This window comes from Purpureocillium lilacinum (assembly GCF_023168085.1).
Source record: "Purpureocillium lilacinum CBS 284.36 DNA, scaffold_4, whole genome shotgun sequence".
Taxonomy (NCBI): Eukaryota; Fungi; Ascomycota; class Sordariomycetes; order Hypocreales; family Ophiocordycipitaceae; genus Purpureocillium; species Purpureocillium lilacinum.
In genome coordinates, this window is record NW_027072114.1 from 1,539,338 (window position 1) to 1,560,518 (window position 21,181).

Here is a 21,181-nt window from a genome sequence, read left to right on the forward strand (position 1 = left end):
GGGCAGTCAACCGGCAGACTGCTGCCTTCTCGATTCGAACTCCACTATTCCCTGCAGCACGCCTTCCGGAGACGGGGTCTCGGCGCAGACATGTGGCTCAAAGCCAAAGGACTCGACCAGATGCGTCCTTGTTGTCGGCCCAATGGTCGCAATGTAGGTGCCTCGGTCTTCTCGGACCTTGCTGGCTTTGCCGGTTGTCTCGTCAAGCATGCCGAGGCCTCGGAGCATGCTGTCGCATCCCGTTGGGGAGAAGACAACGACCCATCTCGACGGCGAGTCATGGGTGGCGCTCAGCACTGTAGCAAAGTCTTCCGGGAAGGATTCCATGACGCCGGTCCCATATACAACTTCTTCATCGACCTGTATCCTATCGGCGGCGTCGAGGGATGGGTTCATGAGGGTTCGAGCGATGATGTCGCGGCGCTGCTCGCCGACGAGGAACAGCAGAGGGGGGCGCGTGGGGCGGTCGCGATACCATTCACCGTAATGTTGCAGCATGAAATGGGCGAGGGCCTCGCCGTTACCCGTGTGCTCGCCGAATATCTGCAGGCCAGGCACTTGGGCGACGGCTTTCAAGGCGCGGGTCGTGGCGGGGCCGACGCTATATATGGGAACGTCTTGCAGATGCGGCCAGCTAGAATCTCCATCTGCGCCAGTTGGAGACATGTCGTCAGTATGTAACATATAGACCCACGGGGGCCGAATTAGAGCCGTCAATGTACGCACCTCTCCCATCCTGCACCACCTGCGCAAAGGCCTCGACAGCCCGCTGCGATGTGAAGATGAGTCCGCCATAGTCGCATCCAGGAGAATGCCCTATGCGCCCCCTCTTGAGCAGGTCACGGAGCCTGCCGGTGCCCTTGTCGGCGAAGCGGTGCAGCAGCACGGGCACGAAGCGTGGAGAGAAGGCGAGGTCGTGGGCTGGCCCGCGGTGCGCGGTCGACAAGAGCTCCTGGTAGGAGTCTCCGGGGGTTGACTTGGTCTTGAGGAGCAGTACAGGAATCGTCCGGCGACTGCCCGCGTCGGGGGACGTCATGGCGGCTTGGAGAGGGGCAGGGGGCTTCGGGCGAGTGCCGAGGCGTGTTCGCCCTCTGTGGTCTTGTCGTCGTTGAGGAAGCCGGGCCGAGCGAGTAGCGTCTCAAGGAACATGGCGGCGGGCGGCGGTGGTGGTGGTGGTGGTGGCGACTGTTTCGAAATTAAATTGTCCCCACTGTACTTTTGCAGGTCTTGGGACGCGGCGCAGTGCCTATCGATAAGATGCCGCTGGATGCGTTCTGCATGCCGACCCTGGCTCTCACTCACTTTCGTCTGACAAATGGCTGGCCGACTTTCTTTCACCTCGCAGCCATATCTTGCATCGCATCGCCTCGCCTTGCCGTCTTCATCAGCGCCTCGCTTTACTCTCTTCGGCGCCGGAATACGTGCTCTCCTTGTCACCTGATACGGGCCTGCGCGGTGAACCAGAGTTCGCACCGAATCTCCGCGAGCTGTAGCGGTCGCAGTGGCGTTGGCGATGGCGGATGACGCGAGAGAGGCAGATGTGCCGACGGCGGTGGCGGGCTCGGCTGCCGAGCAGCCCAGGAAGTATCCTCCGGGCGTCGTGCTCGGCAAGGATGGCAAGCCGTGAGTAAAAATCCCTATCGCCCCTGGACCCGTCGCCCCCTTGCGTCGGCAGTGGTCGGATCGGACGCCGAGGCTGATACACCGAGGATGCGCGCATAGCTGCCGGAGTTGCACGTCCTTCACCGCTTGGACGGCGCAGGCCAAGGCATGGGTCAAGCACGATGATAGCAGTACCAGCAGTGGCAACACGACAGCGGCGGCCGCTCCCACGACGGGGCCGGCCAGGTCCGCAGCAACGGCAGGGTCAGGGTCAGGGTCAGGGTCGGCAACAGCAGCAGCAGCAGCAACGTCAGCCCCGTCCGGCCCGCCGGCCGACTGTCCTCCGGACGTGGAGGTGCTTGGGCGCAGCTCGTGGACGCTGCTGCACTCGATCGCGGCGACGTATCCGGAGAAGCCCTCGCGCGGGCAACAGTCGGACCTGTTGAGCTTCGTCAAGCTCTTCTCCAAGCTGTACCCGTGCTGGGTGTGCGCCGAGGACTTCCAGACGTACATGGGCCGCGAGGCGCCGCGCGTGGGCAGCCGGGGTGAGTTTGGCATGTGGCTGTGCGGCGCGCACAACGAGGTCAACCGCAAGCTCAGCAAGCCCGAGTTTGACTGCTCCAAGTGGGAAGAGCGGTGGCGCACGGGCTGGAAGGACGGGCGCTGCGACTGATGATGGGCCGGCCGATTTTTTTGTTGGCCTTGCAAAGCGATTGCCTGCCTGCTGCTCTTGGGTCCCCGGCCATATAGGCTATCCAGGCTGACGATAAGCGACGGCCCGGTGTGAGTGGACGGGTGAGTGGCGTCTGGTGGTTGCAGGCCCTCTTGGCTCATGGGTAGGTGAGATGTCGGAGGGAGTGGGGGAGGCGGACGGACACCGGGAACATCTCCTGTCAACCACGTTTACGGGCGAAACTCTGTTTTTTGGTTCTGCCCCTTTTATTCCTTGTCCTCGCTGCTCTGGAGACGCTGTACATTAAAGGAAGGCACGCATGTACGGGTATGTACGATTAGGGGCATATAGATCGGCCAAGAACAAATATAGATTAACTGTGAAAATGCCTCGGTGAGGGTCGGCGGCGGCGAGGATGCCGGCGAGGATCGGGCGAGGGCCGGCGACGGCGCCGGGGACCAGACGACAAGATATTACATACGACACGGCCCCTGCCGCAAAAAAAAAAAAAAGTCATGACAACAAGGCCGACAAGACGGGCGCTGGGCCCCGCCACAGCAAGGCACATCACACGATTGCGCATGGCGCGAAGCACGCAAAGCACGCTGCGCGCTCGGGCGGCGGGCGGCCCATCATGGCACTCGTCACATCATGCGTGGACCGGCGGGCTGGCCCGTAACGTGATCAGTCCACCACGCGCGGTGCGAGGCGCAAGGAGGCGAGCCGGCTGATCCGGGCCACCACCGGGCGGGGCGGCGGCGGCGGCGACGGCGGCGGTCGCTGGGCTTGGCTGGCAGCTGGGCTGGGCTGTCCTTGTTCCAGTGTAAGTGACCTAAGGAGGGTGGACGGCCGGTGGGTCCGCCCGAGCCGGATGCGTCCCGCCCGCCGTCAGCGACTCACCAGCGCCCATCTTCCATCAATTACATCACTGGTGCGAAACGTTAATCGACCGTGAGGCTCGACAGATATGCCGACGAGGCGAGCTGGGTGGGTTGCTTGCCTTGTCTGCCTGCCTGCCCTGCTCGAGCTTGCTTCCTGCTCGCATGGTCCGTTTTTTGTGTGAATTTTTCCAGGTCCGGTCGGCTGTTTTGCTGCTTCGTATTTTACCATTCTCCCTCGCACCTTCTGGCAGGAAGGCACGCACGTCGGTCGTTCCCTCCACCTCGTCCTCCTCGTCCTCCTCTTCCCCCGCCTCGACCTAACCGTCTGTACCGTAATCACTCGTCCTCCTCCGTGTCGAGTCAGCCAGCTTCGACAGCTCGTCCGTGAAGCAACAGCAGCAGCTGGCCGTCATCTCTCACTTACAAGGGCAACCCCTCCGCCGCCATCATGACAGACCTGCGCGTCCAGAGCCTCCGGCAGCCCATTGCCGTCGCCGAGTACCTCTTCCGCCGCCTGCACCAGGTCGGCGTCCGCTCCGTCCACGGCCTGCCCGGCGACTACAACCTCGTCGCCCTCGACTACCTGCCCGGCTGCGGCCTGCGCTGGGTGGGCAGCGTCAACGAGCTCAATGCCGGTACGTTGTCTTGATAGTCCTTGTCCTCACATCGTACGATGCGATTCCGCGTGGCCCTGACACCCGAGTCCAAAGCCTACGCCGCCGACGGCTATGCCCGCGTAAACAACCGCATGGCCGCCCTCATCACCACCTTTGGCGTCGGTGAGCTCTCGGCCATCAATGGCGTCGCCGGCGCCTTTTCCGAGCACATCCCCATCGTCCACATCGTCGGCTGCCCCTCCACCATCTCTCAGCGCAACGGCATGCTTCTGCACCACACCCTCGGCAACGGCGACTTCAACGTCTTCGCCAACATGAGCGCGAACATCTCATGCAACGTCGCCCGCCTCACCAACCCCTCCGACATCGCCGCCCAGATCGACCAGGCACTGCGCGAGTGCTGGGTTCACTCCCGACCCGTCTACGTCATGCTGCCCACAGACATGATCGAGGCCAAGGTCGAGGGCGAGAGGCTCCAGACCCCCATCGACCTGACCGAGCCCGCCAACGAGCCCGAGCGCGAGGACTACGTTGTCGACGTCGTCCTCAAGTACCTCCACGCCGCCGAGCGCCCCGTCATCCTCGTCGATGCCTGCGCCATCCGCCACCGCGTCCTCCAGGAGGTGCACGACCTCATCGAGAAGACGAACCTTCCCGTCTTCGTCACCCCCATGGGCAAGAGCGCCGTCAACGAGCAGCACCCCAACTACGGCGGCGTCTACGCCGGAGAGGGCTCCAACCCCGAAGTCAAGAAGACGCTCGAGGCCTCGGACCTCATTCTCAGCATTGGCGCGCTCAAGGTAAGCCCGCCCCGTCCTGCGACCAGTTGTTGGCACCGGCCACCCCTGTCTCTCCGAATCGCATTCCCTCGTTCTTGATTGCAGGTTGGCTGACCACACCCGGTTCCCAGAGCGACTTCAACACGGCCGGCTTCTCCTACCGGACGTCGCAGATGCAGACAATTGACTTCCACAGCGACCACTGCATCGTCCGCTACTCGACGTACCCGGGCGTTCGCATGAAGGGCGTCCTGCGCAAAGTCATCGACCGCCTCGACGTGAAGCAGCTCTCCGTGCAGCCGTCCCCCAAGGTGGACAATGAGGTCCGCAAGAACGTCGACAAGACCGACGTCATCTCGCAGGCCTGGTTCTGGCCTCGCGTCGGCGAGTTCCTTGCCGAGAACGACATCGTCGTCACGGAAACCGGCACCGCCAACTTCGGCATCTGGGACACCAAGTTCCCCAAGGGCGTCACGGCGCTCAGCCAGGTTCTTTGGGGCAGCATTGGCTGGTCCGTCGGAGCCTGCCAGGGTGCCGCTCTCGCCGCGCAGGATATGGGCGCCAAGCGCCGAACCGTCCTCTTTGTGGGTGACGGCTCCTTCCAGCTCACGGCCCAGGAGCTAAGCACCATGATCCGTCACGGACTGAAACCTTTCCTGTATGTGGCTGTGTGATTTGGTTCGTTCACCACGCGAAATCTGTGACTGACCGACACCTTGACAGGTTCATTCTTTGCAACGAGGGATACACCATCGAGCGTTTCATCCACGGCATGGAGGCCGAGTACAACGACATCCAGACCTGGGACCACCAGGCCCTCGTCGACGTCTTTGGCGGGGCCAAGACGTCCAAGAAGTTCGCCGTTCGGACGAAGGATGAGCTGAACAAGCTGCTCACCAACGCCGAGTTCAACGCCGGCAATTGCCTGCAGCTCATTGAGGTGCACATGCCCAAGGAGGATGCGCCCCGGGCCCTGATCATGACGGCCGAGGCGAGCGCGAGGAACAACGCGAAGACGGCATAGAAGTAACCTGATCGCGTGGAACTTGAGGGGAATGGTACAAACGGTGGACTAGAAGGCGCAAACGTATGGTGTCTATTGTGGTTGAGAGCGAAATCAATAAAATAATGAACCAAATTGAAGCCTAGAAAGCAAATTGAACGTGACGGCGTGAGCGTTGTCAAGACTTGGGAGGGGGCGCCGGCCCGGAAATGAATGTCACCTGAGCCACGTGGAGTAGCAGCCGCTCTAGGGTATGCTAGATCGGCCAACGAAATAAGCCTGCAAAATTATTCCCATTTGGTGGAACACTGGAAGCCACTTTTATGAGCTCGCATACTCACCTACGCCACTGGAATATCATCTCAATCGACGAGCGAGAAAAGCCAAGTCACTTTTCTGTTCTATTGTCTGTGCTGCGATCTTATTGGGGATATTTCTGCAACGATGGGCGACGGCGATCGGAAGCGGAAGCAACAGTCTGGTGGCGGCGACGGCAGCCGGTCTTCGTACAAACGAAGCAAGGTAAGTCACACACGCATTGTGAGATGGAGTCTCGCACTCAAAGGTGGCTGCACATTGTAAGCATTCATATGCTGACAGGGAATTGTTTCCAGGGCGGCAGCTCGGGCAGGTGGAAGACGCCGCACCAAAATGCCAAGATGAGTGAAAAGGTCGACGTGGGCGCCGCGCTGGACGTCGGCGACGAAGGCATCTGGGTCACATTCGCCAGGGGCATGAGAGCCAAGGCGATGCGAGAGTTCAAGCAGCTCTGCGAAGAGGTGAGCGGCCCCTCAAGAGCGGCTCTTGCCACATGGCTATTCCCCCGACAGGGCTGACCAGGCGGTGGCGCCCAGTATGGCGAGACGCTGTACGACATCAAGCCGCCGCGCGCGGCAGAGGCGGACGAGGAGACCGACGCCGAGGAGGACATCGAGGCCTCCATCCAGAAAGAGCTCGACGCCATCAAGGGCGACGACAACAAGCCCAAGGTGAGGCAGATCTTCTCGCCCGTATCGGCGGGCATCGAGTGCCTCTTCTTCATGAAGACGATGGAGCCGGTACAGCCGGGCGAGTTCGTGCTCAAGATCTGCCGGGATGCCAGAGACTGCCCGGACCCCAGGCAGCGAAAAGTCAAATACATCAACCGCCTCACCCCCGTGTTCAACACAGACAAGGCGACGGAGAAGGGCATCGTCAGGGTGGCGAGGTCAGTCCTAGCGCCCTTCTTCACGCTCACTCCTGAGGAGGATGACGGAGCAACCCAAGCGCCCCAAGCGGAGAGCGATGGGACAGCTTGCACGGTAGGGAACCCTTGTTCCGATGGGAACGGTGTCATGCGGAGACTGACATTGACCCCCTAAGTACGCCATCCGGCACAACATCCGAAATCACACCACCTTCAAGTCGGACGAAGTCATCAAGAGCATCGCGAGCCTTGTTGATGTGCGGCACAAGGTCAACCTCGGAAATCCGGACAAGGTCATCCTGGTTGAGATTTTCCAGGTACGTCGGCCGTGCTCAGGGGGCGAGCCGCCGTTTTACTAACTACGGATTGCCAGCTCTTCTGCGGTATCTCGGTCGTGGACGGGAAAGAGTGGGAGACTCTCAAGCGATACAACGTCAACGCGCTCTACGGCATGACGGCCGACGAGAAGGCCGCCGCGGGAGGGCCGCCTGCGGCTCCGACAACTGAGCCGCCCACGACATCATCGTAACGGCCCACCGCCATTTTGGCGGAGAGGGGGAGCGGTCGCGATACAGTACTAGGCACTGCAAAGCGCGGTTTTGGGACGATTCCATTCCGGCACCAAGGGCCAACCAACCAGGCCAGGCATGCTCAGAGCGCGGCAGCGAGTTACGAGACAGCAAAGTCTCCGACGACGTGACGTATGCATATGCCGGCGCCACGGTGGCACAAACGAAACCGGCGTGCGGCCGGGAAAGGGCTGATGCTCGTCACAACAGCGAGCGCCCATGACGACGGTCGCGAAAACGGAGAAGAAAAAAACAGGGCCTGACCCGGCGCGGGAGGTGGACGGGCGCCAATGTGCGACACATGAGGAGGGGAGACGAGGCGGCTGCGGCAGGAGCAACAGCAGCAACAGCAGTGGCGGTGAGGCCCTCCGAGATCATGGTCCGATTTCGAAAAAGGGGCGCGGCTTGGCAGGGTGGAACGCGGGGGGACACGAAGGCGAGCGCGAAGTCTTTCTCTCTCTCTCTCTCTCGTGTCGTGGACGATGTATCGCGTGCATGTATGTGCGGAGGGGGCGAGGTACAGCGACTGCCGGGCCGCGGACCCGCGCGCATCGGCGAAGCAGATGGGGCACCCGACACGAGGAAACACAAATCCGACCGTATGTAGGGTTGTCTGGCGTTTGATGGGCGATGCAGTCGACGGCGGTGGCGATGATGGTGACCACGGACGAGACAGGAAGGGGAGGGGGAGGGACGAAGGGAGGAGGAGGCGCCGTCATCAACGTCGTCGTCGTTAGTTTCGTCGTCTTGAACGGCCGGACGCCCAAGAGTGGAATCAGAGAGGTCCTGACTTGCTTCGTATGTGGCTATAATGGCCTGTGTGCAAGGCGAGGCAAGCCAGTGACAAGACATGATGACGCTGGCGCCTTCCTTGGCCAAAGTGCCGTGTTCTCACTGCGTCGCCTTCTTTATACAGCAACGCCCCCTCGCCTTCTTCCATTGTTCTAGCGGCAGTGCTGACTTGACTGAGCACCAACGTTTGATGTTTCCGTACCTACATCCATGCAGCTACGTGCGGCGTATGAGCTTGCTTGTACCTGACCGGCCGGGACGGGCGTGGGGGTTTCCCGTGGTGATCCCATCATCCGTCACCAATCCATGTTGCAACTTGCAAAAGCCACAAGGGGCGGCTCCACCAGTTTGCGGGACGCGGAATGCAGCCGCCGCATGCTCGCTTATGGGGCCCAATCACGACCGGGCCCAAGCAACCACGCCCTGTCTCCCCCCCTCGAATCGACGACGACGAACGAGCGAGCGAACAACGAAACGAAGGCAACGACGGCCCTTCCCATCGCAGGGGGGGAAAAAGCCTCCGAGGGGGGGGAGAGAAGCCCGCCGCAGCTTGCAGCATGTAACACGTCGGGTTTTCTTTTTGTTCGGGGGGGGTTTCCTAGCCAACTCGGCCGACGCCTACTACAATGGGATGCGCAAGATGTTGCTTCTCGCCCGGCCCAAGCTGCGGCAAGCCAAGGCAAGGCAAGGCAAGCTGTCGGAGATGACAAGAGATGACGAGGTACCTACGTGCTGGTCTCTCTGCCGTTTGCTGCCTTGCTTTCGTCCCTCTTTCCTACGTGATCGCGTCTGCTGCTGCTGGCGCTGGCGGCCGCCGCCATGGGGCACGCTCGCTTGTCGTGCTCCTCTCTTACCCGGCATCAGCACCAGCCCTCTCGCCTACCTCGACGAACCGCACGGCGCTGGGGGGGAAAGAAGGGGGGGGGAGTGGGTGGTGGTGGGCTTACAGTACCCACGATGGCACGTCCATGGGGCAGGAGAAGGGGCCGCCGCCGACTTTTGCACCGGCGCCACGGCTTTGTATCAAGCGTCGAGATGGGTCGGCGGCCTCGACAAGGCCTACTAATACATCACCTAGCGACTACCAAGCAAGACTGATTCTGCGACATGCCTGGGGAATGGGACTCGGCTCGGCCAAGACGGCCAACCGGCGGCCATGGCGCAGCGGACAGACAGCCAAGGTAACTAACTACCTTAACTAACGGTCATGTCATGTACAGACGTGCGAGTAATCGTCGCCAGGCCCCCGGGCCATGAGATGCGCCGCTGACATGCCGCCGCCGCGGTCCCGCCCTGGCCTGTCCTGGCCTGATCGCCTGCCCTTGTTGATGTTACTTGACCACCCCAGTCTAACGGAAGCTTCCTCAGCCCTGCCACGGCTCCGGCTCGGCCCTCCACACTGGGCATCATGAAACTCGCTTGTCCCGGCCCAATTGCCAGCATCGCCCAGCGACTCTGGCGTCGCATGAGGTGACAGATCACTCAGTAGCAGTGGGCGCGTAGGCTCACCTCACCTACCTTACCCCATGTCCCCTCCCGCTGCCGAGTTACTGTCCCTGACCTGACCCGACATGACCTGACCTGACTTGACTTGAATGCTCCGCGCCCGTTTGCGGCACTCGCTCACCCTGAGGAGCCGGGGTGTCGGCCCGGCCCAACTTAGTTATTGCCCGAGTAGATGCTCCCCGCCGTCGCGGAAGGGCCGTCCATTTCTTGCGTCCTTCACAGTCTGTTGCGGCCGAGCCTCGCTCGCGAGACACCTCTCCGTACTCGAGCATGCGTCTTGGACAGCCACTCGAACCAGAACGACCCTCAACGCGTCCCATCATCGTCGTCGCCGTCGTCGCGCCCGAAAGAGGCACACTCGCTTCCTTCCACCTCTCACTCGCCACGCCGCTGGCACGCCAACGTAGCAACGCAGACTTGGCTCCTCCGCCGAGCAGCGTCGTCCCGAGATCGCGGCATCGGCCGGCGTCGTTTTGCAGTCCGGGCCAGTCAACTCCGGCGCAGTTGTACAGACACCCCCCTCCCAAGGGGGGCTTTCCCGCCCTCCATCTCTTCTCCCCGTCCACCCCCATCGGCCCCGGTTTCGTTGCAGGTTCCGCGGCCCAAGCCAGCTTCTCCGTGCGCTTCTTCATCGTTGCTTGGCTCCTGTGACCATCGACTGGCCGTCTTGTTCAGGCACGCGGCCCATCGTCAGCGAACACCCACTCGAGCGCGTTGCTCGCCAATCGCCCCGTTCTGCAACCAAGAGGGCCGTGGCCAGGGCGTGCGCCTCTTAGCACCTGCTCGCACTTGGACCTACGTTTCCTACCCCTCGTCCCTCTGCACCGCCTTCCGTCGCCTCCCTGGCCGCGTCGGGTCCCCCTCCCCATTGCATCCCATGCATGCCGGCACAAGGGAGCTCGGAAGCGCTTCGTGACAAGTCGCCCGCTCGCTGCCCGTCATTTCCGGTCGAGGCACAGCGCCGTTGGAGTTTCTTCGTCAACATCTGACCGACCAACGCCACCCTTGTCGTGGCCCAGCCGACCCCATATCAACATCACAATCCCCGTAGCACTTTGTCGAGACGACGGCTCTTCCCGGTCACCTGAAGAGGCGGTAAGCTCCATCTATACCGCTGCCCGGCCTCGCATCTGGCCCAAGGCCGTACTACTTATAGTCGAACGTGACCAGCACCCTCGGCCTCGTCCCGCCTCCTCTATGACGCTCCACCGACTAGTCCTTTACCCGTTCCCGAAACACTCGTGCCCGGCCACCATAGGTCCAGCTCGCTCCTCTTTCTCGCCTTCTGAGCGTCTGTTGTGCTCACGCCAGCCTTCGCCGCCGGCCCTCTCCAGCTATGGTGGACTGTCTGTGCCCGTCGGCTGCCTTTCTCCGCCTCCAGGACCGCCGCGACGTCGCACACCGCGGGCTCGTGCTGGCAGCCCGCGCCCACGCCGCCATATCCATGGACGGCCAGTCACTGCCGGCAGAGGGCATCCAAGATCTTCTCGCCTCCGTAATCCCCGAGACAGTCCCTAAAACACTCGAACTCGTCCCGACCGCAGGGCCCTACCTGCATTACCGCGCGGAAGCCGCACTTGATGGAGCCGCTTTGATGTTGTCCTTCACGCCTCGAGTGGCGAGGCTCTTGCGATCTGAGCGTTCCGCCATGAGGTCAGAGGTTGCCCTCTTGCAATGGCTGGCCAGATCTGGCGCCGGCAACCCATCGACACCAGCCAACATATTGGACCAGTCGAAGCCAGATCGGGGGGATTGTAGCGACTGCGGCGCAAACTATTGGACATGCAATTGCACCTCGGGCAGGCTGCTGTCCTTTCTGCCTCAGCTCATGGGGCATGGGACGGCAAGGCATCTTGCTCAAGGCGAGTACATCATCACTAGGCCGGCCCCAGGCATGCCTAGGGCAGCGCTGGGGGTTTCACTCGACACGGCCCAGCAAGACGACCTCGATCTCCAGACTGGACGCCTCCTGCGGCACTTGTCATCTCAAGTCTCTCCCAATGGCAAGTTCGGCACCGCACTCGCTATTTTATCGCCGCGATCAGGCGACGAAAGCGCCGGCCGCGTGGGGGAGAGAGCTTCAACGCCAGATCGAGATTCGTGTTATGAGAAATGGTCCGATGCCTTCATTTCTCTCCTGGAGTCGGCTCTTCGCGATGCCGAGGACTTCAAGGTCGCGATTCGATACGAGGCAGTCAGGGACCACGTGAATCGATTCAAGCACTTTCTAGATGCCGTGTCGATGCCGCGCTTGGTTGTAGTCGATGCCGGTGAAGAACAACTTACCCTTGTCACCCCGGTTGGGAGCGAAGTGGACATTGCCGGTCGGTGGTGCGACATGCATGGACCCGATGACTCTTTGCTTAAAGCGAGGCAATTGGCGTCTCCCACGGCAGGCCCCAACGGCGAAGAGGCTTCTGATTCTGACAGCGCATCCCAGCAAGCCAAGGTCGGACAAGGGCGGGTGTCTGCGTCGTTCGTGGTGACCGGTATTCGTGGCCTAGGTAACAGCGTCTTCGGGGATCCCTTGTTCGCGTCGGTTCTCAGCAGGAACGCTACCCCCAAGATTTGGTCTGGCTTCATGCCTGTGATGGCTGAGCGACTTAGTGCCACTACAAGTCCTCACCACGGCGGTCTCTTGGATGATGCAGCGCATATTGAAGTCCGCCGCCTCCTCTATGAATGCCACCATGCGGTCGTTGCCATAGTAAGGGAGTACTGCCGGAGGCAGAGTGACAGCGATGACAGGGAAATGCCTGCCAGAAAGAGGCTGACTCAGGCTCTTCGGAGACTCGATAGCATGGACGATAGGGGAGTCGTATGGCGGCAGCTTTATGACGACGATGTGTATCCGGTCAAGCGGCAGAAGCCGGACAATGGTGAGGCTGGCGACGGATGAAATGTCAATGACAGAGGCGAGAGGGTCGCAGAGTCGTAAAGAGCCGTGCTTTTGTTCATATAGAAACGGTGTACAGCATAAGGCGCAAGAGACCCGGGCGATTCGTCCAAAGAGAATTCACTTCAAGTCCTATCTTTGGTCGTCAAAGTCGCCTTCGTCCCTGGGAAGTTGGAGGCCCATCAAGCCCATGATGTTGCCGGCTGGCCCGGAGGCTCCAGCCTGGCCCTTGAAGCTCTCCAGCAGGTTTCGTGCCAGGTTGTAGTCCACGTCGATCTCTCCGTCGCTGTCCTCGCTCGCTTCCTGGTCAGGCTCATGATCGCCGCCGTCGACATCCTTGCCTTTGCCGCCGGTGGTGATGCGCTTGTCGGTGTTTGTGTCGAGCCTCAGCGCTCCATGCCCCCTCAGTTCGGCCTCCATCTGCGCCGACAGCTCCTCAATGCCGAGCTCGCCTTCGCCAGCACCTGCTGTCGAGCCAGACGGAGGCTGGCTCACAGTCTTTGAGGAATCGCCTGCATTGGCCGGCCGGGCAACATTGGCGGGCATTCCCATCATTTCCCGCATGATATTTGAAAATGCCTCTTCGTCGAAGCCAACCTCCTTGTCTTCGAACTCACTGTCCTCCTCACTCAGCTCGTCGTCGTCGTCGTCCCCGTCTTCGTCGCCCGAGTCATCCACGTCATCAATTTCCGCGCCATCCAAACCAGCTCGTTCGTCATTTAGGAAAGATTCGAACCGCGAAACAATCTTTCTCAGGTCTGCCTTGGTCTGAGCGCTGCCAAACCCGGTGTCTGCGGCTCCAGGAACTGCGTCTTTTCGTTGGCCGCTTAGCTCGCGCTCGAAATCCTCGTAATTTATATCCATCCAGGAGTCGTCGTCTTCGCGCTCATTGTCGTGCCACGACTCAATTTCCTTGTCTTGTGGCAGTGTAGCGTCGCCGTCCTCTTCAAGATCGTCGAGCAGAAGCCCCACCTGGCGCACGCTGCGACTTCTGTTCTTCTCCGCATCGCGAGCGAGGATCTCGAAGCCACAGGTGAGTTTCATTCCCATGTCTAACCTAGCCATGCTTCTTTCATTATCGGCCACGGCTCCAACGGCATGCTGCCAACCAGGTGGGGGCTCGAAGCGCTGCGATTTGAGCTGCGCGAAGAGAACTCTGCTGAACCGCACGCTGACCGTAACCATGTCGTCGGGTTTGAAGCGACGCGTTTCTGGGGCTGCCATGACCGACCGCAGGTCAATGGCGTCGCGGTGATAGAAAGCCTCCACGGCAGGCGCAATCGATCTTGGCATCTCGTGGAGGATGTAGGCAACCCTGCGCGGGATGGTGATAATGGAATGATGGGCGGACTGAGAAATCTGCCTTGGGTATTTCTCCAGTCGATAGAAAGCCTCGACCTCGATGAAAGGCGATTGCACCAGAGAGTCGGGCTTGCTTGTGATGTAGTCAACCGCTTGGGGGAGCGGGAGACTCCCCGAAGACGACGAGCCGCTGCGCTTGTCCTCGGTCGGGATGACGAGAAGATTTGATTTGTGCATCCACACCCGATTCTGGTCCATTTCTGGGCCGAGCCACGGTGGCAACACGTTGGCAGCCTCAATCAGAAGGAACTCTCCGTCGGTGTCGGCAGCTCGAGCCCAAAGTGTTGGGTGAAGCCTGGTCAACTCTCGCAGGATGTAAACCACTAGCCATTCATCCTCAACGGCATCACCATATTCCGTGACACCGTAGAGATAGCGCAGACCTTGGTCTTATGTTAGCCACAGCAGCATTTGGGCCTAAGCGCGTGCGTATCCTCGTCGCGGGTAACGCACCATCTGTTATTTTGAGCTCAAGATTGAAGTCATCGCGCTGCCAGATGTAGTCTGCCGTCAAAGTTTGTGCGAGTTCGAGGGCGCTCTTCCGTAAAGACTCCAGGTTGGACAGGGTCCTGCGTGCGTCGACCTGTCCTTCAAGCAGGAACATGCAGTATTCGACCGAGTTGTCAGGCAAATGCGACTGTGGTCCAGTATCGCCGGACCTCTGATCATCGCTCCCAGGTGCGGCGTTGCCATTCCCGTCCGCCATTTGCAATCCCAGAGGCGGCTGGCAACAACCGGTGGTTCATGTGCGTAATGACGGACTTGGACGGCAGCCGTGCAATGCCGGAGAGTGCACACTTTCCGCGGTCCTCAAGATATCCAAGATTTTCGGAGTCTCGAGTCGAGCCGCATACACCATGGAGATGCAGCCTTAGAGGATCGAGCTCTAACAGGCAGAGTCGCCGGCCGGCAGGTTGAGCAAATGGGGCAGAGATGTGAGGTGAGGCTGCAATCCCAGTCACCAAGAACATGAGTTGACGTTAGTTGCTGGCACGGAGACGGGATTGCTGAAAAGCAAGGGCCCACTTTGTCCACGGTACTTGCGCTCGGAGCTTCCACACCAACAGCCAGGCAAGCAGGGACCAGGTGGCGGTGGATCCTTCATGTTCCTCCAAGCACCTTCCACTCATTGCTGTGCGTACCTAGGCAAGGTAACGTTATTAGGGTGCCTAGGCAGCCGGCGACGATGGCGCCCCACCCACAGGAGGCCACTTGACATTCACTGCCCAGGTGCAAGGCGCACTAGCGGGGCAAGCCTCATTAACGCACGCGTCGACTTTCCTCTCCGCGACGCGTCCCTGGTATCGCAACCTGCATCACGGTGCTTGCAGCACCCTGCACACAAAACACCAACCGAACCCCGCACCATTCCCGATGAGACGACTTCTGCCCAGATCTAGGCTTCCGTCGACCAGTGCCTCCCAATCATACAAGTACGTTTCGCACGTACCGCGGCTGCCGCTGTCGCTGGCGGCGGGTAGCGACCGCCGGCGCCCACGGTCATGGCGCCCGTGAAACGAAATCGTCATATGGCGGACGATGGCGACACCGAGGAGGTCGTCGACACGAGGGAGGCGCGCGCATCTCTCGTGAACGATCCACAGTCGGTAAGTGCTACCTTGCCTCGCCCGGAGCGCTTAGGCTGACTTGGCGCGAAACCAGCGCAAGCGAGCTCGACTGTCCCTTGACGAACCGACTCGGGGAGTCTCTTCGGTACCAGACGATGACGATCTGTCGAGCTCCGAAGATGAGGACGACGACGCCTCCGAAGGCGGACACGCGCCACCCCAGACCCAATACGAAATGATGAGAGATGCCGGTTTCCGACACCTGCAAAATCCTGAACAAGATGACTGGCAAGCGACGCAGAAGCTCAAGCGACGGCCAGCCAACGTTGGCGAGAACATGGTGGCCGAGAGCGGAATCATCGAGAGTATCACTTGTTGCAACTTCATGTGCCATGTACGCCTACACGTCGAGCTCGGGCCTCTGATCAATTTCATCGTCGGTGAGAACGGAAGTGGCAAGAGCGCCGTCCTTACGGCCTTGACCCTTTGCCTTGGTGGTAAGGCGAGCGACACCAACAGAGGCGGAAGCTTAAAGTCCTTTGTGAAAGAGGGCGAAGAGCACGGCAGTCTCACCGTGAGGATCAAGAACGCCGGGACTGACGCCTATCAACACGATGTGTACGGTGACACAATCATTGTCGAACGCCACTTCTCAAAGTCCGGCAGCAGCGGTTTCAAGATCAAAAGCCAAAACAACCGCATTATCTCGACCAAGAAACAGGAGGTGGACGAGATTTCCGAGTGGTATGGCTTGCAGATGGGCAACCCCCTGACGGTTCTCTCCCAAGACAATGCACGACAATTCCTCAACTCTGCCACTCCCGCACAAAAGTACAAGTACTTCGTGTCGGGAGTCCAGCTTGAGCAGCTAGACAACGACTACAAGATGTCTCAGGACACATTGGACAAGACGCTGATCCTCCGAGACGACCTCAACGAGAAGATAGGATACGTCAAGAAAGAGATGGAGGACGCGCAGCGCCTGGCCGAAACAGTGGAGAAGAACAACACCCTTCGGGAGAAGGCAAGACTGTACCGGACACAGCTCGTCTGGTCCCAGGTTGTAGAGCAGGAGCAGGAGCTGCAGCGCCGCGCCACAGACATAGAAACTCGCGAACATCGGATACAGCAGGCTGAAACCGACTGCGAACAGATGACCAAGGCCCTCCATGAAATTGAAGGGAAGCTGGAGCGAGCGAAAGCAGACCGCGAGGCCCTCAACGACGAGCAAGGAGCATTCGAAGAGAGGACAGCCGCAGCCGAGGCCGCCTTTCATGCAGCAAAAAAGGACTTGACTGAGCTTCATCGAGAGGAGAGGGACGCCTACGGACGTCTCAAGACTGCAAAGACCGAAATAGAAGCCTGCGAAGCTAAGATTCGGGAGGAAGAACAACGCTTGGATGAATCCACCGGTTCTGCTCGTATCCAGAAGGAGACGGAGCTGGGCCGGGAGCTGGCTCAGGAGACGAACCTGAAAGACAAGAGAATGGAGAGCAACGACCAACTGCCTGCCTTGAGAAGCAAGCTTGCCGAGGCTGAGCAGGTTCTGAAGAAGCAACAGCAACTTCGAGAATCCAAGAAACGGGACATCTTGACCGCAGAATCCGGCGTGCGGGAACTTGAGAGGAGTACTGGCTCCGTCTATGACGGCTACGACCGGGACATCACCAATCTTGTGAAGGCCATTGAAAACGACCGGGGCTTTGACGATAAACCTCTTGGACCTCTTGGAGCTCACATCAAACTTCTCAAGCCAGAATGGTCGGGGATTCTCGAGAAGACTCTGGGTGATGGTCTGAACGCGTTTGTCGTCAGAAGCAAACGTGATCAGAGTCGCCTTTCAGGCATGATGCGGCAGACGGGGATGAGAAAACCACCGCCCATCTACATTGCCTACGGAGGGCAAATCGATACGACAGGACAAGAGCCCGACCCAGAGTTTGACACAATATCGCGGGTTCTCGAGTTTGACGATCCTCTGATTCGCTCGCAACTGGTGATCAACAACCAAATCGAGAAAATCATCCTTGTCAAGGAGCGTTTGGAGGCCGAGCGCGTGATGATCGACCACGGTCCGCCTCGAAATGTATCAGCCTGCATTTGCTTCCACGACGGCAAGGGGAAGCGTGGCCAGGGCCTGCGAATCACGAATCGATCGGGCACAATAGGGACGAGCCCGATTATACCCAATGGGTTGCGACCACGAATGCAGTCAGACTCGGCCCGTCAACTTGCGCTGCAGCAAGAGAACCTGAAGCAGCTTGGACTCGAATTTGTGGAACTGAGGAACGAGGAACGAACAGCGCAACAGGCAGTCGAGCAATGTAGGGCCGGGCTTGAGTCCCATCGCAGGCAGCAGAGCACACTCGACAATGACCTTCGTCGAACGCAAGCCGACATTGAGCGGATACAGTCGGAACTCGACGGTTTTGAAGGTGCTGATGACCGCCTAGTCCTCCTCCGAACCCAACTGGAAACGAAACGGAACGAGGAATCACAGCTTGGGAATCAATACGGTAACATGAGGTTGGCAAAACGAGACCTCAACGCCAAAGCCGAGGAGGCCAAGCGGCTTCTCGACAAAGTGAGAGACGAAGGCAGGACGTTTCACAACAAGATCAACAAAGCGGATGAAAAGATCCAGTCCCATGATTCCATGAGGCGCATTGCCGTCTCGAGGAAGAATGACGCCTATGAACGGCTTGACATTGAGAAGTCAGCGCTTCGGCGGGCAGAAGAGAAACGTGAGGAGAAGGCCGAGGAGGTTCAGGATTTCATTCGCCAGGCCGAGACCGTTGCGCCCGGCCGTGTCCATATCCCCGAGGGAGAGGACTACAAGAGTATTGAGAAGAAGTACGAGAAGATCGGGGAGCAGCTGGCGCAACGCGAGGCTCGACTGGGCGCAACCGATCAGCAAATCTACGACCGTGCGAGGGAGTCCAAGACCAGATACGACGACGTTATGAAGCAGACGAGCGATGTCGACGAAACCATTGCGTCACTAAAACGAGCCATTGAGCGTCGTCTGTATCTCTGGCGACAGTTTCAGAGACAAATCAGCGCTCGGATCAGGATCCAGTTCAATTACCTCCTAAGCGAGCGCGGCTTTCGAGGGAAAATCGACTTGGACCATAGGGCAAGGAAGGTGATTATCCACATTGAGCCGGATGAGACCAAGAAGAGTTCTGCGGGCCGGAACACCAAGACACTATCCGGCGGCGAGAAATCCTTCTCGTCCATCTGCATGCTTCTCTCCGTGTGGGAGGCGATCGGCTCACCTATCCGATGTCTGGACGAGTTTGATGTTTTCATGGACAATGTTAATCGAGCCATTAGCACCAACATGCTGGTAAGTGGAGATGCCCTTTTAGAGGAGCATGTCTTGTCCTGGAGCTAATGGCCTGGCTGTGGCAGGTGGACGCGGCTCGACGATCTGTTTCGAGGCAATACATCCTGATCACGCCGAATGCCATAGAAGGGCGAGCGAGGCTTGACAAGGATGTAAAGATAATCCGGTATGTTGTCTCGGAATATGGTTTACTAAGCATACAGGCTAACAGAGTCGTCCTTAGCTTGACTGATCCTCGGCAGCGAACTTTGACATGAGAACATAGTGTGGGGTGCTTTTGGAATTACAGGGGACGGAGTCCATCGCTCCGTACTAGCAATGTGGTGAGCACCGAAAGGGACTTTGACTGTATCAGGGGTGCTGTTGCATGCCAAAGTCCACGGCTCACCTATTTAGACGCGGCCAGAGCGCCGGATGGGAGGAGTCTATGTGGCTATCTTGGTATTGTACAAAATGGTACACCTGGCGCGAAGATGAATCGGCCCTGGCAGAAGCACAAGTTGGTTCATATACCAACCCCCTTGCTGCGTAAAACATTGACGCCCGCCGACAAGGTGAACCCGGCCCATTGGCCAAGCGCCCCAACGGCACCGCCGACAGTCTTAACCTCGTCTAATCTCCTATCGAGGAACCGGCGAGTCTCGGAGAAGGACGGAGACCTGTCGTTGGTCATGAAGAGCTCGGTGGTGCTGTAAATCATGGAGAGCGATGCTCGCTTGCTGTACCACGAAGGGTCAACCGACTTGTCTCCGGACAGGAACCAGATCTCGTCCGAAAGGAGAGCAAGCTCCTTGAGAGAGGCCGGAGCGCAGCTGGGCTGAGCCATGATGGCAAGGGCCTGGGAAACGGTGGAGACGACGTCAGCAAGGCCGCTACATCAGCGAATACGGAGCGTGGGTGCCTGGGCAACAAACTTCTTGCCATCGGTGGATGATGTCCTTGTTGGCCATGAGACGAGCCCAAGTCAAGGCGGTGACTTTCGCGCCCACACCCAGGGCAGCCGCGTCGGAGCTCTGCGTGCCAAACAACCGCTGGGCCTGCGCAGCCAAAGCTTGCCTCTGCAGGACAAGATGATAGAGGACCAGGCTGAAAGCGCCGTCGGGGAGCACGCTGGGGCTGATGTCGAGAAGGCCTGCGTCGCGGGCGCCGAGGCCGAGGGCCCTCTGAGAGAAGCCGTGTTCGGGAACATGACGGTAGGCGGCGGCGAGGATGGAGTTTTCGACGGCGCCGAATGCGCCCTCGGCCGCGGGGTGGTCGTAGGAGTGGAACGGTCGGTGTCGGGCGCAGGCTCCTCGCGATCGGCGGGCGGCCGCGGCGGCGAGCCGCAGGGCGGCAGCGCGGCTGCTGGTGCAGCACAACGACATGGCGAGAGGCGGTATCGAGGGGGGCGCGCCGGCGACGATCGGCCGTGATCGGGTTGAGGACGTGCTTTGTTCGTCCGCTGGCGGCAACGGGTTTACGCGGTGGGACCGGGGCTTGCGGCGACGTGTTGCGCGCGCATGAGGTTTTCGACGACGTGTGCTTGGCCTTGGCTGATTCTGGGTCCAGACTCCAGAGCTGGCGTGACGGGGGCGGAAGGATGGAACGGGACGGCTGCCGACTGGGGTGGGGGCCTTTCGGAGCTGCAAGAACGATCGAACCCAGCGGCGCGCTAGTCCGGACTTTGTTGCAGCAAGGTACGAGCGAATACCTGAGGCCCGGCGACGGGAGACGGACTGTAGGTACTGGCTAGGTACTTCTAGGTTCGTTCCTGCAAGACTGGGAATGCCGCTGTCCTGTCCTGTCCTGTCCTGTCCTGTCCTGTCCTGTCCTGCCGCGCAGCGTCGTCCTGGCCATGCCAAACTTTTCAACTTGGCCAGCCAACGCCGCATTGAGGCGAGCCCTTTGCCAGTTGTTCGGGATAAAACGCTGCGTTGATGGCCCTTCTCCTCGGCCCTCCACAAGTGCTTGACGCTCGCGGGGCATCTCAACAGATTGTGGTGCACCTTGATGGGGAAGATGAAACGGACGCCAGCGTCGTCCAGCAGTAGGCATTGCGACAAGAGAATAACGCCCAGCAAGAATCAAGTGAAATGACCAAAAATCCTTTATTTCGGTGGACGGATGTTGCCCTACCTCGTCGCTTACATCCCGACAGGGACATGGCGAGCTGCCAACTTGGACTCTTGCCTGGTTCGCGAAGACGGGCGGTTGAACCCATCCCCCACCCAAGATGCCCGGCCGCCTCCCCGTCACACCTACCCACGAGTACCACCTTCGACGCGGCCGCTGAGCACTTTGCGGCCGACACGAGCAGCGACCCGCACCGCGGTGCGCCATCTCAGCCGCTTTCGGCGGCATGCAGTGGTAAGCCCATGCGCCGAGCAGCATCGATTGGCAAAGACGCACCAACAGCTAC

The 21,181-nt window shown here is 59.9% G+C and overlaps 7 protein-coding genes across 7 annotated transcripts; 4 read left to right on the forward strand and 3 right to left on the reverse strand.

Moving 5' to 3' along the window:
* Positions 1–6: 6 nt before the first annotated feature.
* Positions 7–1,036, reverse strand: PLICBS_005667 (uncharacterized protein; the record flags this gene model as incomplete). Its single annotated transcript, XM_018319359.2, has 2 exons — positions 7–647; positions 727–1,036. The coding sequence occupies 2 exons, from the start codon at positions 1,034–1,036 to the stop codon at positions 7–9; spliced, it is 951 nt and encodes a 316-aa protein (XP_018181833.1).
* A 477-nt stretch (positions 1,037–1,513) lies between these two features.
* On the forward strand, positions 1,514–2,275 carry PLICBS_005668 (uncharacterized protein; the record flags this gene model as incomplete). The annotated part of the gene is made up of 2 exons (XM_065600779.1): positions 1,514–1,623; positions 1,723–2,275. The coding sequence occupies 2 exons, from the start codon at positions 1,514–1,516 to the stop codon at positions 2,273–2,275; spliced, it is 663 nt and encodes a 220-aa protein (XP_065456851.1).
* A 1,329-nt stretch (positions 2,276–3,604) lies between these two features.
* On the forward strand, positions 3,605–5,576 carry PLICBS_005669 (pyruvate decarboxylase 1; the record flags this gene model as incomplete). The annotated part of the gene is made up of 4 exons (XM_018319360.2): positions 3,605–3,791; positions 3,867–4,573; positions 4,684–5,210; positions 5,276–5,576. 4 exons carry the CDS (start codon positions 3,605–3,607, stop codon positions 5,574–5,576), a joined length of 1,722 nt encoding a protein of 573 aa, XP_018181834.1.
* A 423-nt stretch (positions 5,577–5,999) lies between these two features.
* PLICBS_005670 (uncharacterized protein) lies at positions 6,000–7,270 on the forward strand (the record flags this gene model as incomplete). The annotated part of the gene is made up of 5 exons (XM_018319361.2): positions 6,000–6,077; positions 6,170–6,334; positions 6,410–6,856; positions 6,918–7,058; positions 7,115–7,270. 5 exons carry the CDS (start codon positions 6,000–6,002, stop codon positions 7,268–7,270), a joined length of 987 nt encoding a protein of 328 aa, XP_018181835.2.
* A 5,366-nt stretch (positions 7,271–12,636) lies between these two features.
* Positions 12,637–14,572, reverse strand: PLICBS_005671 (uncharacterized protein; the record flags this gene model as incomplete). The annotated part of the gene is made up of 2 exons (XM_018319364.2): positions 12,637–14,249; positions 14,320–14,572. The coding sequence occupies 2 exons, from the start codon at positions 14,570–14,572 to the stop codon at positions 12,637–12,639; spliced, it is 1,866 nt and encodes a 621-aa protein (XP_018181838.2).
* A 796-nt stretch (positions 14,573–15,368) lies between these two features.
* Positions 15,369–18,831, forward strand: PLICBS_005672 (structural maintenance of chromosomes protein 6; the record flags this gene model as incomplete). The annotated part of the gene is made up of 2 exons (XM_018319365.2): positions 15,369–15,473; positions 15,529–18,831. The coding sequence occupies 2 exons, from the start codon at positions 15,369–15,371 to the stop codon at positions 18,829–18,831; spliced, it is 3,408 nt and encodes a 1,135-aa protein (XP_018181839.2).
* Positions 18,832–19,288: 457 nt separating this feature from the next.
* PLICBS_005673 (ubiquinone biosynthesis protein coq9, mitochondrial) lies at positions 19,289–20,147 on the reverse strand (the record flags this gene model as incomplete). Its single annotated transcript, XM_018319366.2, has 2 exons — positions 19,289–19,621; positions 19,698–20,147. 2 exons carry the CDS (start codon positions 20,145–20,147, stop codon positions 19,289–19,291), a joined length of 783 nt encoding a protein of 260 aa, XP_018181840.1.
* Positions 20,148–21,181: the final 1,034 nt, after the last annotated feature.